The sequence below is a fragment of the Rhinoderma darwinii genome, chromosome 2, assembly GCF_050947455.1.
Source record: "Rhinoderma darwinii isolate aRhiDar2 chromosome 2, aRhiDar2.hap1, whole genome shotgun sequence".
Taxonomy (NCBI): Eukaryota; Metazoa; Chordata; class Amphibia; order Anura; family Rhinodermatidae; genus Rhinoderma; species Rhinoderma darwinii.
The window spans coordinates 236,606,729-236,634,059 of NC_134688.1; the positions used below are offsets into that span (position 1 = coordinate 236,606,729).

General features: G+C 41.7%; 1 protein-coding gene across 1 annotated transcript; it reads left to right on the forward strand.

Moving 5' to 3' along the window:
* Positions 1-1,749: 1,749 nt before the first annotated feature.
* LOC142741797 (uroplakin-3b-like) lies at positions 1,750-23,862 on the forward strand. The gene is made up of 7 exons (XM_075851130.1): positions 1,750-1,810; positions 6,608-6,748; positions 8,711-8,716; positions 9,358-9,571; positions 11,184-11,260; positions 23,319-23,448; positions 23,748-23,862. Exons 1-7 carry the CDS (start codon positions 1,750-1,752, stop codon positions 23,860-23,862), a joined length of 744 nt encoding a protein of 247 aa, XP_075707245.1.
* Positions 23,863-27,331: the final 3,469 nt, after the last annotated feature.

Genomic DNA, 27,331 nt, shown 5'->3' on the forward strand with positions numbered 1-27,331 from the left:
AGCTCCACACACAGCCCCCTGTAGATAGCTCCACACACAGCCTCCTGCAGATAAAAGTCTGAATGCTAAACTCTGACTGCAGGTAGGGGTCTGGTGGAAAGGTGTCTGAATTACTTAACAGGTCTGGTGTAGGGTCTGAATTTTTTTTCTGCTATGGGGTCTGAAATTATTTAGATGTCTGGTGTCTGAATTAATCTTGTTGAGTGGTTTTTACACATATAATGTGTGTGCAGCGTGTGAAGAGAATGCAAAAACATCCAGGTGTGCCCGCGGCGGTGGGAGATCTTAGGGACTGCAGCAGCTAGAACTACATTTTGGTGAGTGACTTTGCTGTGTATAGGACTTCAGCATCTTCAGTGCAATGATTTTTGTTTATGTTGCCCCCCCTATACCCCGACAGATTTTTTGCACACACATTGTTTCCCTTTTTGCCCCCACAGAGCCGCTGTCTCTTCCCTGTCATTCCACAGAGCCCCTGTGAGGTTGCGTCTCCCCCTGGCCACCACTACTACTTTCAGTTCCTGATGGCGGTCCTGGACTCGCCTGCCCTAAACTCTTGCTTGTTACGCGCGACTTACTCTGCAGCCTGCTCTGACCTATGACTCTACCAACCGTGAGTGCACGTCTGGGGTTAAAAGTGTGAATACCTTGGGTCCCCTTAGACTCCGGTTCCCAATTTAGTTCCACGTCAAATCCCTTGGTGACATGGTGGGTTCACACATCCTCTGTAGGCCCTGGGACAATCTCATCCATGGGTCCTGTGACAGATATGGGGAGTAGGTTAAGGAAAATGGCAGTGGTCACATGGCTTGCGGCTAAGCAGAGTCTGAGTGGGGTGTAAATAGAACAATAGAATAGGCAGAAGGAGGAAAATAGAGGACAAGAATTGGATAGGGGACAGGTGGGTAGGTTTAGAGGTGGTTTGTAGGGAAGGTAACAGCACAGCACAGGTAAGTCTTACCTGAGGAGACTGGTACTCACCCTCCCATCCCAACAGCACAAATGTCACACTTTTTCGCGCAACTTGTGTAAAAATCAATATAAATTCCCCCAACATTGTCAGGATAGCCATTTGTGCGGACAGAAGCCGTTTTGAATGCATCTGCTGCTTTATTGCTATATACTGTATGTAGTGCTAAGTTGGAAGCAAGCTCTGAGCTGTCATTCTGGTGTGTTTTACTTTGTTCCCCCTTTTACAATCCATTCCTGTTATGAGGAGCCCTGTGAGACACAGACTTGGGAATTTTACTTATTCACAGCTGCCCTGTTCCAGCATTAAATACTGCTTCTGAACCTATAATACATTCTACCAGATGGCTACAGAATAGATGTAGACTTTGCATTTCAACCCATAAAAAAAAATTAGATAGATGAATTCCAAAACCTGCCCAAATATTTAGTTTCTCACTTTCAAACTATTTATATCTATGTTTACTTCCTTGTGAGTGCAACCATTTAAAAAATCTGAAGGTGCATGAAATATGACTTTGTCTACATGACCAAAAAATATTATAAACAGGTTTGACATGATTGTCACTCAGGTGATTAGAAGCTGAATACAAAATCTAAAGAATGTAATTTCATAAATCAGTGTTGTTTGCCTTAGGGGAGAACCAGGGCTGGTGGGAAATGTCACAGTTCTTAGTGTACTTGCTGTAGTTCTGGCAAGTATGAATATTGCCATTTGAGCACATTCATAGAAAATCTACTTCAACATCATAACTTCAGATTAAAACCTGAAGTGAAGCAATGGATCTATATGTTAAACTGGGCATGCTTCTGATTATGGCTATTGCTGTAGATGCAACAGGTAAGATTTTAAGGTTCAATTTTGGGGAAACTCTACTAATGTAGTAAAGACCTGCAAGCACGGCACTCTAGCGCAAACTTCAGATTCCTTGCATCTTCCCGACGTGTTATCAGACATAGGTTGTTTTATGACAGCCCGGGCATGCTGATCTATAGGCAAAAGTTGGGAATTAGGCTGGGTTCACACGACCATGTTACGTCCGTAATGGACGGAACGTATTTTGGCCGCAAGTCCCGGACCGAACACAGTGCAGGGAGCCGGGCTCCTAGCATCATAGTTATGTATGATGCTAGGAGTCCCTGCCTCTCCGTGGAACTACTGTCCCGTACTGTAATCATGTTTTCAGTACGGGACAGTTGTCCTGCAGCGAGGCAGGGACTCCTAGCATCGTACATAACTATGATGCTAGGAGCCCGGCTCCCTGCACTGTGTTCGGTCCGGGACTTCCGGCCGAAATACATTCCGTCCATTACGGACGTAACATGGTCGTGTGAACCCAGCCTTAGAATTGGCAACAACCTGGAAATATTATTGTTGGAATGCTTCAGCGTGTAAAGGGAGTGATTTCAATAATAAGGCTTTATTAGGAATTATTTAGACATTTGTATACTAATATTATTGGGCTAATGTATATTACTGTTATTTTAAACGTGTATTTATGAAGACTATATATGGTGCTGTTATTTACTCACTGTATGTTGGTATTATTTGAGGAATGTAGGGTGGTATTTGGTAATTGTGTAACACTGATTATTTAGACATGCTACAAGAGGAACAGGTCCATAGAAGTGTTATTTGACCAACTTATCACGCTTTTCAGCACCATACTAGGCATTATATGGTAAATCGTATAGTGGGCTGCAATAGAATATAAAGCACAGAATATTTAAGTGTGAAGTATTTGATGGTTGAGTGGAGAGTCTACATCTAGCTCTTGAGTCCAGTGAAAAAGTATTTTTATGGTGCTGGCATGCAAATGTGTCAGCAAGAGGGGACAATAAATGATCTAATGATAGTAGTCAGCGAAGTAGTGTAAACCCTATACTATTTCTAGTACTGTCAATACTGAATGGAGTTGACCCTTTAAACCTGCCCTTCTGAACCCAGGTGAACAAAATGTATCCCTGTCCTATCATAGGGGTCCAGGTGCAGAGATATGAGAAATTTAATGCCAGAGTTCTCATATTTCAAAGATGATGGTCTGATTCTTTATGGTTAAGAACGTACATTTTGACTACTTAAAGGGAATGTCTCCTGTATTTCATTTTAGATAAAATAATTAGATGTAAGTATGTAGAAGACAAATAATATGTAGCTATTTATTTTTTATTTTTAAACACTTGAGGCGGCCACACAATTCCTTCCTGTATTGTCTGTATAGACCGTACAACAGGGTGTGTGTGCTTTATGGCAAGTGAATTGAATGAGATTTATTTGATGGGGAATTTTACAGTTACAAGAAAAAGTAAGTGAATCCTTTGAAATCACCATGATTTCTGCATTGATTACTAATAAATTGTGGTTTGTTATCTAAGTCACAATTATAGGCAAACACAATCAAACTAAATAAGGCCCCATGCACACGACCGCGCGGTCCGCAAAAACGGAGCCATTCACTTTCATTGAACGCTGACACCTTTCTGTAGCACTACGGAAGGGTGTCCGTGCCGTGGAAATGTTCCAGGAATTATGGAACATGTCCATTCTTTTGCATTTTGCGGCCCGTGCTCCCATACTTTGTATGTGAGCACGGCCCGAAAATGCGGCTTTCAGTCGGAGGCCGGCCGTGCCCGCAATCGCGGGCTGTGATTGCGGGCACGGTCGTGTGCATGGGGCCTTAGACACAGACAGTTGTACTATTCATGTCTTTTATTGAGCACATTAAGTAAACATACACAGTGCAGGGAGAAAAAGTAAAGGGGGTTTTACACTGGGAGATTATCGGTCAGATGAGCGTTCATATAACACTTGTTGCCGATAATTGCCCTGTGTAAAGAGGGCAGCGATCAGCAGATGACCGAGCAAACGCTCAATCATCCACTGGTCATATCGTTTTAAAAAAGTAAAAGATTATTGTTGCTGGCTGCACATCTTCCTGTGTAAACAAGGAGATGCGCTGCCGACATGATAACAATGTTTGGCGACGAGCGATCGGAGTAACGACCGCTCGTCCCCATCCATAGCTCCATGTGACAGGAGCAAGCGAGCGCCGATCAACGATGTCTCGTTGATCAGCGCTCGCTGCATCGGCCGAATGTCGATCGGTGTAAAAGGGCCTTAACCCCATAATGACCAGGCCATTTTGCACGTTAATGACCAAAGATTATTTTTTGTTTTTTCACGGTCGCATTCCAAGAGTCGTAACTTTCTTATTATTCCGTCGACATAGCTGAATAAGGGCTTGTTTTTTGCGGGACGAGTTGTATTTTTCAATTGCACCACTTTTGGATGCATATAATATATCGATTGACTTTTATTAACTTTATTTTAGGAGAGAATTGAAAATAAGCAGCTATTCCAGCATTGATTTTCACGTTATTAATTTATGCCGTTTGCTATGCAGCGTAAATAACATGTTAACTTTATTCTATGGGTCGGCACGATTATAGGATACCAATCATATAAAGGTTTTATATGTTGTCCTACGTTTGCACAATAAAAACCCATAACGTTTTTATTTTTCCGTCAAAGGGGCCGTATATGGGCTTGATTTTTGCGCGGCAAGGTGTAGTTTTCATTAGTACTATATTGGGGTACATGAGACTTATTGGTTCACTTTTATTTTTTCTGGGGGGGAATGGGAGAAAAAAACAATTTAAACGTTTTTTACATTTTTTTCGGACACCGTTCATCCAGTGGTTTAATTAATATGTTCACTTTATTATTTGAGTCGTTACAATCGCGGCAATACCATATTTGTGTATGTGTTATTTGTTTTGACACTTTTACTAAATAAAGCCACTGTTTTGGGGGGGGGGAATGTGGTTTTATTCTATTTTTACTGTAATCTTTTTTTATTTTATTTTTTTCAAAAACTTTATAAAACTATTTAACTTTTTTTTTTTGTCCCACTAGGGGACTTTACTTTGCGATCTGCTGATCGCTTATATAATGCTTTAGTATACTTAGTATATCAAGGCATTATTACCTGTCAGTGTAATGTTAAATACTTTTGTGTCAAAAAAGACAAAAGTAGAGAAGGTATGATACCTTTATTGGCTAACGATAAAAGTTCTATATGCAAGCTTTCAGAGCAGAGAGGTCCCTTCTTCAGGCAGTTTACAAATGAATGTCTTAGAAAAAAGTACAACATTTAAGATGTTTCACAAAGACAATTAGTACCTGTCAGTGTAAAACTGACTTTGTTAGGCCCCCGGCTGCCATGGAAACCCAATGGTGCCCCGCGATTTCTTTGAGGGAGGCGCCGATGGGGTGACAGAGGGAGCTCCCTCTCTCTGTCAAACACATTAGATGCCACTGTCGCTATTGACAGTGGCATCCAATGGGTTAAACTGCCGGAATCGGAGCGCTCTTCGATTCCGGCAGATGGGGCAGAAGCCAGGCTGTGTATAACAGCTGCGCTCCTACCGCTGATCGCGTGGATACACTGGCAGTACCCGCGCGATCAGGTGACGGATATATCTGTCCTTATGCGGTAACTAGCACCTGCATAGGACAGATATATCTGTCCTTCGTCGTGAAGGAAACCTCTGTGTTAATGACTTCTCTTAGTGCTAATTGACAAAAGGTGCTTCCATTAAGGAAATGAGATTGGAAGTTGTAATGACCAGCAGGATGTGAACCCACTGTGCTGCTCAACCGGCTTGATTTTGGGCCACATCTAAGGTAGTCTTGTCTAAGTAGCCTCCCCTGTATTTACCCTTTAACCCCCGTACGGGGGTCTGGACTGCGCTGCGGGGAGACGCCTGGTTGCTACCTCTTGAGGTGGTCCTGGTGTTAGTAGCAAGTGGCCCAGCGGACCAGAAGACTACAGTGAAATACACCGCGGGATCAGGCACTGGCAGATGATAAAGTGACAGGCAGGTATGGATCTGAGGTCACAGTTCGTAGCGGTTCTTCAGGCTCGCAGCAGGACACAGGTTGCCAACAGGTAGTAGGCCACAGGCTTGTATCAGGTAGGAGGATACAAACTGGCATCAGGTAGCGGGATATAGAATGGTAGCGGGTAGCAGAATGCTGACTGGTAGTAGGTAGCAGGATACAGACTGGCAGTGGGTAGAAGAATACGGACTGGTAGCAGGATAAGGACTGGTAGCGGGATACAGACTTGTAGCAGGATACTGACTGGTAACAAGTAGTGAGTGCCTTTAAGTGTCAGTTTTGCCCAGTAATTTACAATTGTAATATCAAATGGTGACATTTGTATTCCCAGTGAATAAGTACGTCTTGAAGTCAGGGTTGTACACAGTGGTGTACAAAAACGGTGGAATAAGGGAGCACAATCTCCCCATCTCCATCAGCAGTACAGGCCTTTGGGCCCAGACCATTAAAGTAGCAAGGGTACAAAGTTCTCCCTTTATTGCTGTTGTTACAACTGGAAGCACAAGCAGGCAACAGACTTCTTTATTTTGCTTGTGACCTTTATTGTGTGCATGTATGCAAGATGGCGTTTGAGACTTCCTCCTTCCTCCTTCATTTGTGCATACAACTGATTGCTCAAAACGCACCAAATATGTCCTGATTGTAATTGACAAATTCTGAATATCTATATAATTGTATAGTGATATTACTATTGCATAGTAAATTATTTAGAACATTTTTCTTTTTCTTTTCCAGAAATATCAGAATACATTCCAAGGATTTCAAAAAACATGAAAAACAATATAACAGATAAAACATTTGTGCTGGTTCAACCAGACTGCATTTTTACTGACTTCACATCATATAATGTGTGGTTGGTAATTGCATTGAATAACTGTAGGTACAAAATGTATTTTATATTTATTAAAATAAATCAACGTACAGTACATATATTAATATGATTTTTAATATATTGAATGCATAAATCAGAAAATATATATATATATATATATATATATATATATATATATATATAGTACAAATCCTTTAACCTCTCCTCTTTAAAGTCATTTCAATTGATGGTCTATCCTCAGGATAGGCTATCAATATCTCATCGGTCGGGGTCCGACCCTCGGCACCCCCGCCGATTAGCTGTTTTGAAGGGGCTGCGGTGTTCATGTGAGTTCTGCTTCCCCTTTATTCCTGTCACTGCACCGTATTGTGAATCGCCGATACACTTTTAGTGGCTGTTCACAGCATTACAAGTGAATGGGAGATGGCTGTAATACTGGAACCGCCGCTAAAAGTGTGTCGGCGATTTACAGTACAGAGTTAAGGTAAAGCCACACTAGCATGCATACACATATATGTTTTTTAACATGGGAGTTTATCAGTGGCAGATGCCTCTAATGGATGCCATCTGTCAGCCATCTGCCACCTATAGACTTCCATGTTAAAAAACGTATACATTTAATGTATACTTTTTTTTACTGAATCGCTGTGAAATATATGTCTTTTAACATGGGAGTCTATGGTGGATGGACAGCTGAGGGACGGAATTCCTCAGATGTATAAATTATTATTTTTTTGCATGTTTAACATGTTTAACTTCTCACGCCATAAATTTCAGGTTATGACAGATTTAGAGAGAATGTAAGGGAGGACACTTCTGTACGCTGTGCGGAGTATATTAGGGCTTAATAAGGTGGTATAATAATGGGGTGAATAAATAATGACATGAATAATCCATAGATTTGTGGTATGCTTTAAAGCAATCCTTTATGCACAGGCCAGCTTATTTTGGGCAGGGGTCGCTGTTTTAAATTATGTCCATTCTCATCCTCCTTTTGTAACACTGCGACTTTGCAGTTCGGGAACTTCCCTGAAAAAAGTGTTGCCCTGGTACAATACGGCCATTCTCGCTTCCTGCAGATGTGCTTAGGCCCTCTACTTCTTGGTTCCCAAATATTAGGTTCGTGTTTCTCACTGGATAAATACCAATGGGAATTTTTTTGGTTAGAACCTAACCTTTAATGTGAGATTTATTTAACTTTTTAGCAATTTAAGATAGTGATACAATTGTATCCATAAAGTTCATTCACTAGTGCTTGCGCACTTTACATTGACATATGTAATAAATTCGGATAGGACAAGGATGCATAATAAGATTTAAATGGTTAATACCATCACACTCTAGTATTTATATTTTATTTTAGAATTTTCCTGGTTTTTATTTATTTTAATATTTTTATATATTTTTTTTTTTAAATATTATATTTAAATATTTTAGTTCCAAGTTGGGACCGGTACCCTCTTTGTCACAAAGTGTGTGCCAGGAACTGATGCAACATAAGCAGCTGCTCAAGGGAAAAACCACATATATTTATTATTGCTCAGTGAATAAACCAAATATTAGGTTCGTAAAAGCCACTTCTTGAAACCGAAGGAATGTTCCCCTCTGGCTTGCAAATCTGGATGTTTATTTATCCCCGCCTTTCGAGGGCCATAACTTTTTTATTTTTTCGTCAAAGGAGCTGTGTGAGGGTTTGTTTTTTGCGGGACAATTTTTCGATTTTATTGGCATCATTTAATTGCATATTTTTTGCATTCACCATGCGATTTAAATTACATGTTAACTTTATTTTGTAGGTCAGTACGATTATGGTAATACCAAATTTATATAGTTTTTTTCATGTTTTACAACTATTGCACAATAAAATTTCTTATTATAAATCAGTTTTTTTTGTGTCGCCATATTCGAAGAGCCATACCTGTTTTTATTTTTTCAATACCTAATTTATATAGTTTTTTTATGTGTTACTACGTTTAGTTGATAAAAACTCTTTTTTTAAATGTCAGGTTTTTGTGTCATCATATTTTGAGAGCAATAACTTTTTTATTTTTCCGCCAATAGAGATGTGTAAGGGCTTGTTTTTTGCGGGATAAAATTTAGATTTAATTTGTACCATTTGGGCACATGTGACTTTATAACCACTTTTTATTCTGGTTTTTGGAGGCAAAATGACTAAAAGTAAGCAATTTATAGCACCAATGCTTCTGAAATAAAAAATTAACCAACTTTGCAAATAGCCCTGATTACAAATTTCCTATCACTTTATGTCTACAGCTCTTATGTAGACTTATGCATCTCCATAGTAACATAATACAAACGTTCGAACCCTCTGTGTTCTGATCCCTACGGTCATATTCTCTTCCATCTGTCCCCTACTTCTTGCTAACTGACCAAATGTATGTTACCAATGGTAGGAAATTTTTAACCAAGACCATTTGCAAAGTTAATTTTTTTTAATTTCAGGGGTATTGATATAATTAAAAAAATGAAATGATGATATTCAAAAGCGCAACATGACAAGAGAGTCTTCGAGAAATCTTGGAATCTTGCTGGTTGCTATGAGCAATTTCTTGTTTTGATTAACGTCCACATCTTATATATAGCTTTCAGAAATGTAATAATCACGAATCTAACTGTATTTATTGTGTTACAGCTACAATAGAGGATTCAGATCTCTTTCCTCCAGTTCCATATTCTACATACAATAATCGCAGCCTTGCATATTATCACACTCTTCCTCTTTCTGCTGGACAATATCCATGTTCAGCTAGTAAATCATCCTTTATTAATGTGATCCAAATTGGTTCTGAGTCGTGCACAGAAAACCTATTCTGCAATGGTGAATTAAATAATAACCTAACCTACAAGTAAGAACAGTGTTGACCAATTCATTGTTTATTTTCATTGCTTTAATAGCTTAGATTCAGATCTTTATACGACATAGCCGACTATTCATATAAAATCTAGAGGCCACTCAAAGCATTGATTCGGCTTTGAACTCCATCTCACTTTTTACAAACAATTTTAATCTAGCTTGCTTAACTTTTTAGGCTTTTTTGTTTGCATGTTTTTTTAAATACAGCATGCCCTATTTGTGTTATTTTGGGGCATTTACTGGTGTTTTCCCTTAGAAACTTAAATGGGGGGGGGAAACACAACATCAAAACTGCAATTACAGCACTAGATCTAGCACCATAACTGAAGTGTCTCATAACAGCATGATGGCAAAAGTGCAACAATACCAGGCAAACTCTGCATGTATGCTACACCACTACTAACCTATGTGAATACAGCCTAGGCCTCATGCACACGACCGTAGTGATGTGCACGGGGCGCGACTTGCGGCTCGGGCGGCCGCGGAGTGTCGCCCACGGCCGCCCGCAAATCGCTGGACATGCACATGGCCGCGTGCATTAATTTCAATGAGCCTGGACCGCAAAACACGGCCGTAATAAGACATGTCCGTTCTTTTTGCGGTCCAGGCTCCTGGGCAATGCACGGACCGTGGAAACCACGGTCGTGTGCATGGGCCCATTGAAATTAATTTGCCCGCAATTCACCCGCAGATTTAGGGGTGAATTGCGGCCGCAAAAATACGTTCGTGTGCATGGGGTCTTAGGATTCATTCACATGTCCATATGTACAGTCCATGTGGGAGATGAATGCTTAGTGCCAAGAGTGAGATCAGATCTAGTAAAAAATAATGCAGGGGAGTCTTTTCTTTGGGCAGAGCTTCCCTATTTTCCTCTGTGGGGATCCATTCGAATTTTTAGCATACGGTATATAGCTCTCACAGGGACCATTCACTTGAGTATGTGAATTAAGCTTTATGCTGACTAAGGCCCCATGCGCACGACTGTATTTTTCATCCGTAATTACGGGCCAATTCATTTGTATAAGCTACAGACACCTCTCCATATTTTCACGGATGGGTATCTATTCCATTGAAATGATACGTAAAATATGAAACATGTCCTATTCTTGTCCGTAATTACAGCACGGACTCCCCATAGAAGTCTATGGGCGCTTCCGTAATTATGGACAACTACAGATGTGCACCCATAGCCGTCTGTAATTACGGAAGCGTTGCTAGGTGACGCCAGGTTTGCAGATGTTGCACATTATTTGTGGTTTTCTTTTTGCGGATCTGTATATAGGGATGCATTACGGATGCACTACGGAACGTATTTGTGGATACATTTCCATATACGCGGGTAAGTTGCGGATGACTATGGATCCGTATGTACGGACAGTATTTATGGATGGCTGAAAATATTGTCGTCTGCATGGGGCCTAACTAAATAATCATTATTCTTCACACTATGTAGGAATGCTAATATTTCCGGAGAAATGTTACTAGATGCAGGGAAGTACAGCCATTCACAGACTCATTCTTATAAATTATGTTCTTGTTTGCTAAAAATTACTGAGGTACTTTAAATTTTATAAAATAAGCTAATATGTCTTTCTGCATTTCAGAGTGAAATTTATTCTGGTAAACAGCACTACGATAATTGACAGTACACATTGGTTAAGTAACATTAGCCTACCGAAAGGTAAAAATGATCAGTGTCTTAACTTTACCACTCTCCTTATTATGAACTGGTTACTTATTTGAGTCTAAACTGTATTTATCATTTTAAAACATTCTGATGAATAAATATGGACCTAAAGGGGTTGTCCACATTGGCCAACCGCTATCCATATTCTCTATTAGGGAATATGGAATCATGACAGAGCAGAGACCTGTTGCAAGAAGCAACTCTTAAATTGGCCATACACATTTAAGTGGTCCAAAACCACCAATTTCGGAGGAATTGAACAGTCAGTTCTTGAAGCTTGTGCACTGGAAGCAGGGAAAATTGGCAAGCGTAAGGAACTGAGCAACTTTGACAAGGGCCAAATTGTGTTTTCTATAGGCCTGGGACAGAGCATCTCCAAAACAGCAGATCTTGTGGGGTGTTCCCAGTATGCAGTAGTATCTGCCAAAATGTGTCCAAAAAAGACAACCGTTGAACCATTGACAGGGTCATGAGAGCCCAAGGCTCATGGATATGCATGGGGAGCGTAGGCTAACATATCTGGTCCGATCCCACAGAAGAGCTACTGTAGCACAAATTACTCAAAAAGTTAATTCTGGCTAAGATAGAAAGGTGTCAGAACAAACACACACAGTGCATCGCAGCTTTCTGCATTTCTAGCTGCACAGTTGAAAACCAGTCCCGCTAGGAAACTTTGGGTCCTGGCATTCATGTGGATGTTACTTTGACACGTACCACCTACTTAAACATTGTTACAGACCTAGTATACCCCTTCATGTCAATGGTATTTTTACTAATGGATGTATTTCAGCAGAAGAATGTGCCCCGCCACACTGCAAACATTGTTCAGGAATGGTTTGTGGAACATGACAAAGAGTTAAAGGTGTCAATTTGGCCCCAAATTTCCATGATATTAATCCGATCAAGCATCTGTGGGATGAGCTAAAATAAACAAGCATGATCCATGGAGGCCCCTTTAATGACGGGGTAGCTAGACAGACAGGTGAGCCCTAATCTACCCGCCACTCAGTCCCTGCCTACTTGCACTGCCCGTCCTAGGCAACGGCGTACAACTAGGCGATGGTCCCTACGCTCAATAAGTGCACGACAGACCAACAGACAAGGGTACACAGAAGCTAAGGGAAATGGGGCAGTTGCCCACGGCAACACCGTGAGCAACAAGAGTAGTGAACGAGCTGAGTCAAACCAGGAGTGTACGAGGTACCAAACGCAGAGCAGGAGAGTAGTCAGTGAAGCCAGGGTCAATTTGAAGCAGAGGTAAATAGTACTAGCAGGAGCAGCAGAGCCAGGAAACCAGACAGAATCACAGGCATAGGAGGAGCAGGAAATGAAGGTATAAATAGACAGAGGGCGGGAGCTAGCTCCGTCTGGCCAGGCTGTGATAGGTTCTCCCACTCCTCAGCCTCCCAGCCTGAGTGGGAGCAGATCGAGTCTCTCTAACAGACCTAGGCACAGATGCAGGCTGATTAACCACGGGCGTCGACAAAGAAGCTGTGTCAGGCAAATCCATTACAGCCCCACCTCGCATGTTACAGGACTTAAAGAGTTCCTGTCACCACATTATAAGTGGCCTATCTTCTATATAATGTGATCGGAACTGTAATGTAGATTATAGCAGTGTTTTTTATTTAGTTAAACGATAATTTTTTACGGAGTTATGACCTATATTAGCTTTATGCTAATGACTTTCTTAATGGACAACTGGGCGTGTTTTACTTTTTGACCAAGTGGGTGTTGTGGAGAGAAGTGTATGACGCTTACCAATCAGCATCATACACTTCTCCCCATTCATTTACACAGCACATAGTGATCTTGCTAGATCTGAATATAAATCACGTCCTGGCTGGTAGTGATCTCTATTCACTGTCAGGACACTTGAGCAATGTTAATGTGTGTGTATGTGGCTGCACATAGTGATCTAGCAAGATCACTATGTGCTGTGTAAATGAATGGGGAGAAGTGTATGACGCTGATTGGTCAGAGTCATACACTTCTCTCCACAACGCCCGATTGGTCAAAAAGTAAAACATGCCCAGTTGTCCTTTAACCCCTTCCCGCTCCTGGACGTACTATTAGGTCATGGTAGCTGTATCGTTCGCGCTCCATGACCTAATAGTACGTCTCGGGAGTAACAGCCGTTTCGGCCGTCCTCCCGACACATACAGGAGCTGTGACAGCTGCTGTCTCATACAGCAGCTGTCACAGCTCCTACAGTGGGGACCGATCGCTGTGTCCCCGCTGTTTAACCCCTTAAAAGCCACGTTCAATAGAGATCGCAGCTTTTTAGGGGTTAAGCTGCCATCGCCGGCCTGCTACATGATAGCGGCCGGCGATGGTGACTATGGCAACCGGACACCAAACAATGGCGTCCAGCTATGCCATAGATGGAAGCCTAGTGGGTCCTGACAAAGTCAGGACCCACTATGCTTGCTGTCAGTGAGTAGCTGACCGCTCTAGTACACTGCATTACGCATGTAGTGCAGTGTATTAGAATTGCTATCAGGGCCTCCTGCCCTCAAGTCTCCTAGCGGGACAAAATAATAAAGTTAAAAAAAAGTAAAAAAAAGATGTGTAAAAATAAGAAAATAAAAGTTTTAAAAGTAATAAAAGTAAAAATCCCCCTTTTTACCTTATCAGTCCTTTATTATTAATAAAAAAATATAAACAAACAAATAAACTATACATAATTGGTATCGCCGTGTCCGTAACGGCCTGAACTACAAAATTATTTCGTTATTTATCCCGCAAGGTGAACGCCGTAAAAGAAAATAATAATAAACCGTATCACAATCACAATTGTTTGGTCACTTCACCTCCCAAAAAATTTAATAAAAAGAGATCAAAAAGTCGCATGTACCTAAAAATGGTACTGATCGAAACTACAGTTCATTACGCAAAAAATAAGTCCTTGCACGGCTTTATTGATGGAAAAAGAAAAAAGTTCTGGCTCTTAGAATAAGGTAACACAAAAAGTGAATGATTTTTTACAAAACATATTTTATTGTGCAAACGCCATAAGACATAAAAAAAAACTATAAACATCTGGTATCGCCGTAATCGTATCGCCCTGCAGAATAAAGTGAATATGTCATTTATAGCGCACGGTGAACGCTGTAAAAAAAATAGAATAAAAAAAAATAGTAGAATTGCTGTTTTTTAGTAACTACGCCACCTAAAAATAGAATAAAAACTGATCAAAAAGCTGCATGCACCCCAAGAAAACTACAATGAATTAATCAAGGGGTCTAGTTTCCACAATGGGGTCACTTTTGGGGGGTTTCCACTATTTTGGCACCACAAGACCTCTTCAAACCGGACATGGTGTCTAATAAAAAAGAGCCCTCAAAATCCACTAGGTGCACCTTTGCTTCGGAGGCCGGTGCTTCAGTCCATTACCGCACTAGGGCCACATGTGGGATATTTCTCAAAACTGCAGAATCTGGGCAATAAGTATTAAGTTGCGTTTCTCTGATAAAACCTTTTGTGTTATAAAAAAAATGGTATAAAGAGGATTTTCTGACAAAAAAAAAATGTCAATTTCACCTCTACTTTGCTCTAAATTTCTGTGAAACACCTAAAGGTTTCATAAACTTTCTAAATGCTGTTGTGAATACTTTGAGGGGTCTAGTTTCTAACATGGGCTGTTTGATAGGGGTTTCTAATATATGGGCCCCTCAAAGCAACTTCAGAACTGAACTGGAACCTAAAAAAAAAAAAAATAATTAGGCAATACTTCGCTTCATACATTATGCTGATAATGAGCCGTGCCCACCCAGAGATGACCCCAGTTTTGACCGTTTGGATAAACGGAGACCCCTATTAGACCGTTTCAGTGCCCGGTTTTCCCAAGCATACACCCCTGAGAAGTGTATTTCTATTGATGAGTCCTTGGTATATTTTAAAGGGAGGCTTCAATTCCGCGAGTACCTGCCGGGTAAGAGGGCAAGGTATGGCGTGAAGATGTATAAGCTGTGCGAGAGTGCATCAGGGTATACCTACAGATTTAGGATATATGAAGGGAAGGATACCAGTATTCAGCCCCCAGAATGCCCCCTCTTACTTGGAGTAAATGCAAAAATTGTGTGGTATTTGGTGCACCCACTGCTGGACCAGGGTCACCACCTCTACCTGGATAATTTTTATACCAGCGTCCCACTCTTCAACTGTCTCGCTTCCAAAAGTACTGCGGCATGCAGCACTGCTAGAAGAAATCTGAGAGGCCTCCCTAAGACTCTGCTTGGGCAAACAAGAAGGGGTGAGAGCAGGGCACAATCTATCAGCAACATATTGTGTGTCAAGTACAAGGACAAGAGAGATGTCCTTGTATTGACAACAATACATGGCCACACCAGTACCCATGTACCAGTACAAGGTACCAGTACAGAGACCCCCAAACCAGACTGCATCCTGCACTACAATAGGTACATGGGAGGGGTGGACTTGTCAGATCAAGTCCTGAAGCCCTACAGCGCCATGCGGTGTGGTATAAGAAGCTGGCCGTGCACATCATACAGATGGCTTTGTACAATGTGTACGTGCTACGTCGTTGTACAGGCCAGAGGGGAACTTTCCTGGAATTTCAAGAGGTGATTATCAAGAACCTAATCTTTAGGGACCAAGAAGGGGAGGGGCACCCAGTACTTCTGGAAGCGAGGCCACACGCATCGTACCAGGGCAACACTTTCCAGGAGAAGTTCCCCAAACTGGCAAGAAGGGAAACAGTCAAAAGAGGTGCAAAGTCTGCTATAAGAGGGGGTTAAGGGAGGAAACAATATATCAATGTGACACGTGTCCCGAAAAACCAGAGCTCTGTATGAAAGAGTGTTTTAAAATGTATCATACATCCCTTGGTTTATAATTTACCCCAATTTTACTTACCCTGATGCACTCCGCACAGCTTATCCCCCCTTGTCTTTCCCCTCTGGGCCCTGCTGTGTGCCCAGGCAGCTGATTACATCCACATGTAGGGTATTGCCATACCCAGGAGAACTCACATTACAGTTTATGGGGTGTATGTCTCCGGTCAAAATGCTCACTACACCTCTAGATGAATGCCTTAAGGGTGTCGTTTTTAAAACGGGGTCACTTCTTGGGGGTTTCAACTGTACTGGTACCTCAGGGGCTTCTGCATACATGACTTCGAACCAGAAATTCCCAAGTAGGCAAAATGGTGGTCCTTTCGTTCTGAGCCCTCCCATGGGCCTAATCCGCAGTTTATCACCACAAATGGGGTATTGCGCAACAGAAAGGGGTATTTTGTTTCTTGTGAAAATAAGACATTTTCAGCCCAAACTACATATTATTGGAAAAAATAAATGAATTCCTGGAGGAGTGTAGTTTCCAAAATGGGGTCATTTCTGGTGGGTTTCCATAGCTTTGATACCTCTGGGGCTCTGCAAATGCGACATGGCACCCGAAAACCAATCCAGCAAAATCTGGACTCCAAAGAACAAATAGCACTCCTTTCCTTCTGAGCCCTCCCATGGGCCCAAACGGCAGTTTATCACCACAAATGGGGTATTGCCGCACTCAGGACAAATTGGGCAACAAAATGGAGTATTTTATTTCTTGTGAAAATAAGAATTTTTGAGCTAAAACGACATATTATTGGAAAACATATTTTTTTTTAAATTCCCAGCCCAATTCAAATAAGTTCTGTGAAGAAACTATGTGGTCTAAATGGTCACATTACCCATAAATGAATTCCTTGAGGGGTGTAGTTTCCAAAATGGGGTCACTTCTGGTGGGTTTCCATTGCTTTGATACCTCTGGGGCTCTGCAAATGCGACATGGCACCCGAAAACCAAACCAACAAAATCTGCACTCCAAAGAACACACAGCGCTCCTTCGCTTCTGAGGCCTCCCATGGGCCCAAACGGCAGTTTATCACCACAAATGGGGTATTGCTGCACTCAGGAGAAATTGGGCAACAAAATGGGGTATTTTGTTCCCTGTGAAAATAAGAAATTTTGATAAAAAATGATATCTTATTGGAAAAAATTTCATTTTTTTCATTTCACAGCCCAATTCAAATAGGTGCTGTGAAAAAACTGATCGGTCAAAATTGTAACAACAACCATATTTGAATTCCTTGAGGGGTGTAGTTTCCAAAATGGGGTCACTTATGGTGGGTTTCCATTGCTTTGATACCTCTGGGGCTCTGCAAATGCGACATGGCACCCGAAAACCAATCCAGCTAATCTGGACTCCAACAAACACATAGCGCTCCTTTCCTTCTGAGCCCTCCCATGGGCCCAAACGGCAGTTTATCACCACAAATGGGGTATTGCCGCACTAAGGAAAAATTGGGCAACAAAATGGGGTATTTTGTTCCCTTTGAAAATAAGAAATTTTGATCACAAATGACATTTTATTGGAAAAAATAAAAAAAATTTAATTTTACAGCCCAATTCAAATATGTGCTGTGAAAAAACTGTGCGGTAAAAATGGTAACAACAACCATAAATGAATTCCTTGAGGGGTGTAGTTTCCAAAATGGGGTCACTATTGGGGGATTCCTACTGTTTTGGCACCTCAACACCTTTTCAAACCTGGCATGCTGCCTAAAATATATTCTAATAAAAAAGAGGCCTCAAAATGCACTAGGTGCTTCCCTGCTTATAGGGCTTGTGTTTTATTCCACAAGCGCAGTAGAGCCACATGTGGGACATTTCTAAAAACTGCAGAATCTGGACAATACATATTTAGTAGTGTTTCTCTGGTAAAACCTTCTGTGTTACACAAAAAAAAATTTAATAAAATTGAAATTCAGCAAGAAAAATGACATTTGCAAATTTCACCTCCACTTTGCTTTAATTCCTGTGAAATGCCTGAAGGGTTAAAAAACTTTCTAAATGCTGTTTTGAATACTTTGAGGGGTCTCGTTTTTAAAATGGGGTGTTTTATCAGGGTTTCTAATACATAGGCCCCTCAAAGCCACTTCAGAACTGAAGAGGTACCTTAAAAAAAGGCTTTTGAAATTTTCTTAAAAATATGAGAAATTGCTGCTAAAGTTCTAAGCCTTGTAACGTCCAAGAAAAATAAAAGAATGTTCAAAAAATTATGCCAATCTCAAGTAGATATATGGAAAATGTGAACTAGTAACTATTTTGGGTGGTATAACTGTCTGTTTTACAAGCAGATGCATTTAAATTCTGAAAAATGCTATTTTTTCAAAATTTTCTCTACTTTTTGCAATTTTTCAGCAATAAACAATGGATATATCGACCAAATTTTACCACGAACATGAAGCCAAATGTGTCACGAGAAAACAATCTCAGAATCGCTTGGATAGGTTTAAGCATTCCGACGTTATTACCACATAAAGTGAAATATGTCAGATTTGAAAAATGGGCTCTGAGCCTTAAGGCCAAAACTAGGCTGCGTCCTTAAGGGGTTAAGAAAGTCATTAGCATAAATCTAAAATAGGTCATAACTCTGTCAAAAATTATTAAATATAAATAAATATGCACTAAAGCTAAATCTACTTACAAATAGGGAGGTTCTTAGTGCACATTTTGATCAAAAAGTGTTAGCCCACCTGCCACGACAAGGCGACCTCTGTAAGGTGGGAACCTACGCTGCACATACACCCAGAACTGGGACTAAGCCTACATATATACCTGGGGATGGTAGGATCCAGCATTGAACTGATTAAAATCACCCAGGGCAGAATGGGAGGAGTGCAAGAACAACAAGTGGAGGCAGTCACTAACCCCACATATATGGATCACATAAACACAACAAAAAGTTGAACAGCACATTCCAACTAAATGATACAAAATGTATGCAGGTGCAAGAACACCTGTGACTGCAGAAATACAGCAGACAAAAAATGGCGACAGCACCCTGCAACACTAATGCCACCTAAACCACTAAATATAAATAAATATGCACTAAAGCTAAATCTACTTACAAATAGGGAGGTTCTTAGTGCACATTTTGATCAAAAAGTGTTAGCCCACCTGCCACGACAAGGCGACCTCTGTAAGGTGGGAACCTACGCTGCACATACACCCAGAACTGGGACTAAGCCTACATATATACCTGGGGATGGTAGGATCCAGCATTGAACTGATTAAAATCACCCAGGGCAGAATGGGAGGAGTGCAAGAACAACAAGTGGAGGCAGTCACTAACCCCACATATATGGATCACATAAACACAACAAAAAGTTGAACAGCACATTCCAACTAAATGATACAAAATGTATGCAGGTGCAAGAACACCTGTGACTGCAGAAATACAGCAGACAAAAAATGGCGACAGCACCCTGCAACACTAATGCCACCTAAACCACTAAATATAAATAAATATGCACTAAAGCTAAATCTACTTACAAATAGGGAGGTTCTTAGTGCACATTTTGATCAAAAAGTGTTAGCCCACCTGCCACGACAAGGCGACCTCTGTAAGGTGGGAACCTACGCTGCACATACACCCAGAACTGGGACTAAGCCTACATATATACCTGGGGATGGTAGGATCCAGCATTGAACTGATTAAAATCACCCAGGGCAGAATGGGAGGAGTGCAAGAACAACAAGTGGAGGCAGTCACTAACCCCACATATATGGATCACATAAACACAACAAAAAGTTGAACAGCACATTCCAACTAAATGATACAAAATGTATGCAGGTGCAAGAACACCTGTGACTGCAGAAATACAGCAGACAAAAAATGGCGACAGCACCCTGCAACACTAATGCCACCTAAACCACTAAATATAAATAAATATGCACTAAAGCTAAATCTACTTACAAATAGGGAGGTTCTGGATCCTACCATCCCCAGGTATATATGTAGGCTTAGTCCCAGTTCTGGGTGTATGTGCAGCGTAGGTTCCCACCTTACAGAGGTCGCCTTGTCGTGGCAGGTGGGCTAACACTTTTTGATCAAAATGTGCACTAAGAACCTCCCTATTTGTAAGTAGATTTAGCTTTAGTGCATATTTATTTATATTTAGTGGTTTAGGTGGCATTAGTGTTGCAGGGTGCTGTCGCCATTTTTTGTCTGCTGTATTTCTGCAGTCACAGGTGTTCTTGCACCTGCATACATTTTGTATCATTTAGTTGGAATGTGCTGTTCAACTTTTTGTTGTGTTTATGTGATCCATATATGTGGGGTTAGTGACTGCCTCCACTTGTTGTTCTTGCACTCCTCCCATTCTGCCCTGGGTGATTTTAATCAGTTCAATGCTGGATCCTACCATCCCCAGGTATATATGTAGGCTTAGTCCCAGTTCTGGGTGTATGTGCAGCGTAGGTTCCCACCTTACAGAGGTCGCCTTGTCGTGGCAGGTGGGCTAACACTTTTTGATCAAAATGTGCACTAAGAACCTCCCTATTTGTAAGTAGATTTAGCTTTAGTGCATATTTATTTATATTTAGTGGTTTAGGTGGCATTAGTGTTGCAGGGTGCTGTCGCCATTTTTTGTCTGCTGTATTTCTGCAGTCACAGGTGTTCTTGCACCTGCATACATTTTGTATCATTTAGTTGGAATGTGCTGTTCAACTTTTTGTTGTGTTTATGTGATCCATATATGTGGGGTTAGTGACTGCCTCCACTTGTTGTTCTTGCACTCCTCCCATTCTGCCCTGGGTGATTTTAATCAGTTCAATGCTGGATCCTACCATCCCCAGGTATATATGTAGGCTTAGTCCCAGTTCTGGGTGTATGTGCAGCGTAGGTTCCCACCTTACAGAGGTCGCCTTGTCGTGGCAGGTGGGCTAACACTTTTTGATCAAAATGTGCACTAAGAACCTCCCTATTTGTAAGTAGATTTAGCTTTAGTGCATATTTATTTATATTTAGTGGTTTAGGTGGCATTAGTGTTGCAGGGTGCTGTCGCCATTTTTTGTCTGCTGTATTTCTGCAGTCACAGGTGTTCTTGCACCTGCATACATTTTGTATCATTTAGTTGGAATGTGCTGTTCAACTTTTTGTTGTGTTTATGTGATCCATATATGTGGGGTTAGTGACTGCCTCCACTTGTTGTTCTTGCACTCCTCCCATTCTGCCCTGGGTGATTTTAATCAGTTCAATGCTGGATCCTACCATCCCCAGGTATATATGTAGGCTTAGTCCCAGTTCTGGGTGTATGTGCAGCGTAGGTTCCCACCTTACAGAGGTCGCCTTGTCGTGGCAGGTGGGCTAACACTTTTTGATCAAAATGTGCACTAAGAACCTCCCTATTTGTAAGTAGATTTAGCTTTAGTGCATATTTATTTATATTTAGTGGTTTAGGTGGCATTAGTGTTGCAGGGTGCTGTCGCCATTTTTTGTCTGCTGTATTTCTGCAGTCACAGGTGTTCTTGCACCTGCATACATTTTGTATCATTTAGTTGGAATGTGCTGTTCAACTTTTTGTTGTGTTTATGTGATCCATATATGTGGGGTTAGTGACTGCCTCCACTTGTTGTTCTTGCACTCCTCCCATTCTGCCCTGGGTGATTTTAATCAGTTCAATGCTGGATCCTACCATCCCCAGGTATATATGTAGGCTTAGTCCCAGTTCTGGGTGTATGTGCAGCGTAGGTTCCCACCTTACAGAGGTCGCCTTGTCGTGGCAGGTGGGCTAACACTTTTTGATCAAAATGTGCACTAAGAACCTCCCTATTTGTAAGTAGATTTAGCTTTAGTGCATATTTATTTATATTTAGTGGTTTAGGTGGCATTAGTGTTGCAGGGTGCTGTCGCCATTTTTTGTCTGCTGTATTTCTGCAGTCACAGGTGTTCTTGCACCTGCATACATTTTGTATCATTTAGTTGGAATGTGCTGTTCAACTTTTTGTTGTGTTTATGTGATCCATATATGTGGGGTTAGTGACTGCCTCCACTTGTTGTTCTTGCACTCCTCCCATTCTGCCCTGGGTGATTTTAATCAGTTCAATGCTGGATCCTACCATCCCCAGGTATATATGTAGGCTTAGTCCCAGTTCTGGGTGTATGTGCAGCGTAGGTTCCCACCTTAAAGAGGTCGCCTTGTCGTGGCAGGTGGGCTAACACTTTTTGATCAAAATGTGCACTAAGAACCTCCCTATTTGTAAGTAGATTTAGCTTTAGTGCATATTTATTTATATTTAGTGGTTTAGGTGGCATTAGTGTTGCAGGGTGCTGTCGCCATTTTTTGTCTGCTCTGTCAAAAATTATAATTTTTCTAAATAAAAAACACTGCTGTTTTCTGTATTACAGCGCCGATCATATTATGTAGAAGATAGGGAACTTATAATGCGGTGACAGAGCCTCTTTAAAGTATCTGTGCTAACGTCTTGGTGCCAGATAGCACAGGACCCCAGAGGTCTTGTGGAGTCCATGTCTCGATGGGTCAGAACTGTTTTGTCAGCACAAGGGAGACGTACACAATATTAGGCAGGTGGTTTTTCATGTTGCAAGTGAAGTGAAAAAATAAATGAGCCATTTATGCACTGGCACTTTCTGAGCACGTTTTATTTTTCACTTCACTTGCTTGCTGTGTTTTTGCACTTTATTTATTTTTGTGTTTGCTCTTGTATTATATATGTATTATACTTTGTTAAATCATTCCTCTCCACTAGCGGCCGCTGTCACCAACTGGATTTCGCCTGATCCTGGACGTGATGCGTCTGATGTTAGTCGTTGGTCGCAATCAGCCTTTCCAGCTGCCTGCGGGCACCAGAAGCTATGCAGTGGTCGGTGCTGGAAGCAGAAGGCACCGACCCCTGTATAGCGGCTGTGCTGCAAAACTGTAGCTCTGCTCCTATTGTGAAAAGGAGCAGAGCTGCAGTACTGCACCATGGCCGCTATATTGTGACTGGAGCCATCTGCTTCCAGCACTGACCACTGCATAGCTTTCGGTGACCGGAGGCTCCTGGAACAGCTGATCGGTGCTGGTGTTGGACCCCCACCTATTATATACTGATGACCTATCCTGTGGATAGGTCATCAGTGTAAAAAACACCCCCCAACCTGGATAACTCCTTTAAGCAACCTTCCTTGATATAGGCATTATTATATAAATTGTATATTTACCAAAAACATGGCACCTCTAATTAATACATTTTTGCAATAGCCACAACATTTCAAGAAAGCAGTGTTTGGCCTTCAGGACGAAGTGGGGGAATGATTGCTCTAACTTCTATACTCAGCATCCTACTGGCTATTTTGCTGGTTTTCTTCATTGCTGCACTACTTCTTGGAAGGTAAGACTTTTTATTAGCTTGGGTAACAAATACAAAAAATAATACTAGTATTCATTGACTTATGCAGTGGCTTTGCTAATATGTAAGGCAAGACTCGGAGAACCAAGGGTTATGTGCTAATAGCGTTCACTTTGCAATGGTTACACATCTATCCACGTAGAATACTTTTACAATATAAAGTCTGAAGGTCTAACTTATTGTATTGCATATATCTAGTTGCATTGCAATGTACAATTGCTTCCTGAATATTAGAACAAAAATTGCTCACCAATTTTTATCTGTGTTTCTCTTCTTTGCAGCCAGGACATTTGCTGGAAGCGGACAATGCACAATGAAAAGAGTCTGGCCAAAATCGATTTTCTGTCTCATTCCTCATACAAATCAAAATATGACCATATGTATTCAGTATCTTAAAATGGAAAAAGTTAAAAAATTAATATACTACTAAGATATACATTGAAATCATTTTCTTTAAATCCTTTCTATCGCAAATTGTAATCTAAATGGTAAAAAATAAAAAAATTGTCTTCTATTATGTGCCCATCTTGTCCCATCTTTAATGTAAATGCTAGGACGCTGCCAATAGACACAACAGTAAAACTTAGAAATTCAACTGAAAAAGCTTATATCCTGCAACATACAATGCATTTACAAAGTCTTCAGACCCTTTAATTTTTTCACATTTTGCTATGTTGAGGCCTTGTTTTTCAACATCATTCTGCACTCAAATATCCCATAATGACAACATGAAAACAGAATGTTAGTAATCTTTGCTAATTTATTATAAAGGATAAACTAAAATATTGCATAGAAATACAATTATATTATTTTGCTCCTATGGAATCCAGCCACTTGATTAGTTCCTCTGCTGTTGGGTAGAAAAGGACTTTTTCCTAGTAGACCACTCTCATCTTTGCTGAATAGATAAGAGAGTATTTGATTCCTGCCGCTTGCAGTCTCTTTTTTGCCTGAATAAAGAGGTGACGTTTTTGCTGGGTTTTGAAGGAATAATAAGGATATAATGCAATCTTTTGGTTATTATATTGCAAGCATTGTTTCTCTCTAGTGTTTCTTAATATAGAGTCTCTATCTTTTGAGCACATTATTTTTGCGATGATAGCTCTAGGTCTATCCCCAAAAGCCGGACGTCTAGATGGTATCCCATGTGCTCTCTCTCTATGTCAAATGCTGATGATAGGTTGTCTTTTCCTATTGAGAAACGATCCAGTTTTGCATAAATGGTATTGGGTAATTTTTTTCCTCCCCTTCCGGTATGCCTAATATCCTTATATTACACCAAATCAATAACTTTGATTTTTAAACTTATATTGCCTTCCTTTAATTCCTTTACTTTTTTATTAATTGTGTCACTTCATCTTCAATAGTGCTAACCCTGCTTTCAGCCTCTGCATATCTTTCTCTTATACTAAATACTTCTTCTTTCAGGATAGTGATATCCACACTCACGTTCCCAACTTGGGATGATACTGTAGCGTCCTTGGCCGGGGGCCCTCGGGTTTACTCACCACCCGACGCCCGCAGCCATGGATCCGTGAGCACTGGTCAACATCTCCATCCTAGGAGACGCCAGCGCTCATTTCCGCTCCGTTCTGCTGTGTCCCGTAGGACATAGGAAATCGTCATCATCATCAACTGCCATGATTTCCTGGTCGATAAGAAGGCCCCAGGCCTTCTGATCCTTGCCTGAGCATTGTTCGTTTTCCCAGTCTGTCTTGCAAATGGTCCCTTAGTGTTTCCCGTTCCAGTTGTTAACCGTGCCTTGTTCCCTGTTCCTGTTTCCCGTGCTGTGCCTTTAGTATCAAGTCGTGCCACGTCCTGTGTCATCTGCCATGTATAGAGGACGTCCCGGGTTGACATGAGCATCCGGGAGCGTTCCCAAGAGGTTCTCCGGGAGAGAGAACTTCCTAAGCTGGATTCTTCTTTTCAGCAATCTTCCTCAGTCGTCCCACCAGAGGATCCGATGCAGAGTAACTTTGTCAAATTGTCTACCCAGGAGAGACAACGCAGACGCACTTCTGGACTTTGTCTGTATTGCGGCCTCAGAGGCCATATTGTGCGTCTGTGTCCCCAGAGGCCAGAGAGACCCCATTGCCTAGGATTGATTGGAGAGACAACCCCAGATGGAACGGTACCTAATAAAGCCTTCTGTTCCATGTTCACTATTCCTGTGACCCTAGTATCTGGTTCTGCTGCAAACTTCATCCAGAAAGAGCTAGTGGATCATCTTCATCTACATCAGTGCCAGAGCTGCAGCCACCGTCTGGACTATCCAGGTACCCTTGTGCGGGACATTGTATTTCTGGGGTTTCCTGTTGTTTGGCCAGCTGCCTACCCAGTACGGCGGTACGGCCTAGTGGGTCCACTAACCCGCTTCGTGGCAGATACTTTATTTATCGCTTCCATAATGTCTATTAAAGATAGAATTTCTGATTGGTCCTCCATTATTTTACTTGTTGCTCTAGTTTTACTCAACTGTGCTGGTGAGGCAAAAAAAACCTATCCATTTTCCCCATGGTTTTTCCCATTTTTGTCAGGATTTCTTGCTTTTAGGGGCCATTTTCATGTATACTATTTGGCTCTTAAATTAGTCCATTGCAATTAGGAGCATCAAGTCTATACAATGTTCATAGTTATTTAAATAACATATTGCCAAATATATAAACATTAAATGACCTTAACAGAGGTCAATAAACAAGCTGTATGTCTGCCTAACCCAAGGACATGTAGGTAAATCTCCTTCTACTACCGCCATAAGGTGTACTCCTCAACTACACGGTTCACCGACCCCCAACAAAACAGAGCCTGCTCAACCCCATCCTGCAACCCCGACAAGAAAATATCCAACCCAATGTCCGTCAGGTGCACCCCGTCTGGCAGCAACAAACCTCTGTTGTCACCTTCCAACTCCCGATGACGAACCACCACCCTACCTCTAGCCCGGACGAACCGAGACACCCTGGTATTTAAGAGGCGCCTCGCACGCTCAATGGCATTCACATCCCGAGCGCCATGCCACACCAACCTCGGAACAATTTCCGACCAGACTAACACTATAACACTAACCGGGGGAAAAAAGAAGTGAACCTTTCTAAATCCGACTGTATCAGCGAGATCAACTCCCCCAACCTAACTGAACACAGATCATTTCCACCCAAATTCACAACCAAAACAGTTGGTACCAGCTGATGCCGGCTGATGTCGACCAATTCGGGCAGGGCCTGCAACCAGCGCAGGCCCCGGAGGCCTCTCCAGTAAACTTCAGCACTTGCAAAGCCCAACGATCTTCCACCAGGGCGTATGGCAGCCCTCCGTTCCGCCAAGAACACATAGGAGTGCCCAACAATCCACACCGATGGTCTGGAACCTAAAACGAAAACTGAATTAATGCAAAATAAGATCCGGGCGAACATAACCAGCAAAACAATCCGACTTCCATCTCCCGATCCGCTTCACTGCCACATCCGATAACCCCAATTCACTGGCCATCGTGGCCGCTCCAATATGGAAAGAATAAGTACCGTACTCCCCTAGAGGCTTACCGACCCGAACAAGAGCCTTACGGAAAATAGCGGGAAAACTGGAACCTAGTAAGCGGCCGCCCATCCGAATGCGACAAAAATTGTACCCCTGAACTACACACCCCCAAGAAAGCCGACACCGCCGACACCGGACAAGCCGAACCCGGGACTGGCCGAAGCGAAACCCAACAACCCCGACCAAACACATCCATCTTAGAGCGACGAATACGCAACAGAACCCCCACTGAAGGAACCACTACATCCTCAAAAAGCAGACCCCCCGTAGGAGCCGGCCCCATCGGAACTAGCTCTGAAATCCGCAGAGCCCCGAAAAAACATAACGA

What these genes read in the sequence shown, in the direction of transcription:
- LOC142741797 (XM_075851130.1), top strand. Translation starts at nt 1,750, where the DNA reads ATGGATCTATATGTTAAACTGGGCATGCTTCTGATTATGGCTATTGCT. An exon ending in AATAATAACCTAACCTACAA is followed by an intron (nt 9,572 to 11,183) that starts GTAAGAACAGTG and finishes TCTGCATTTCAG; the next exon opens with AGTGAAATTTATTCTGGTAA. An exon ending in TAACATTAGCCTACCGAAAG is followed by an intron (nt 11,261 to 23,318) that starts GTAAAAATGATC and finishes TTTTTGCAATAG; the next exon opens with CCACAACATTTCAAGAAAGC.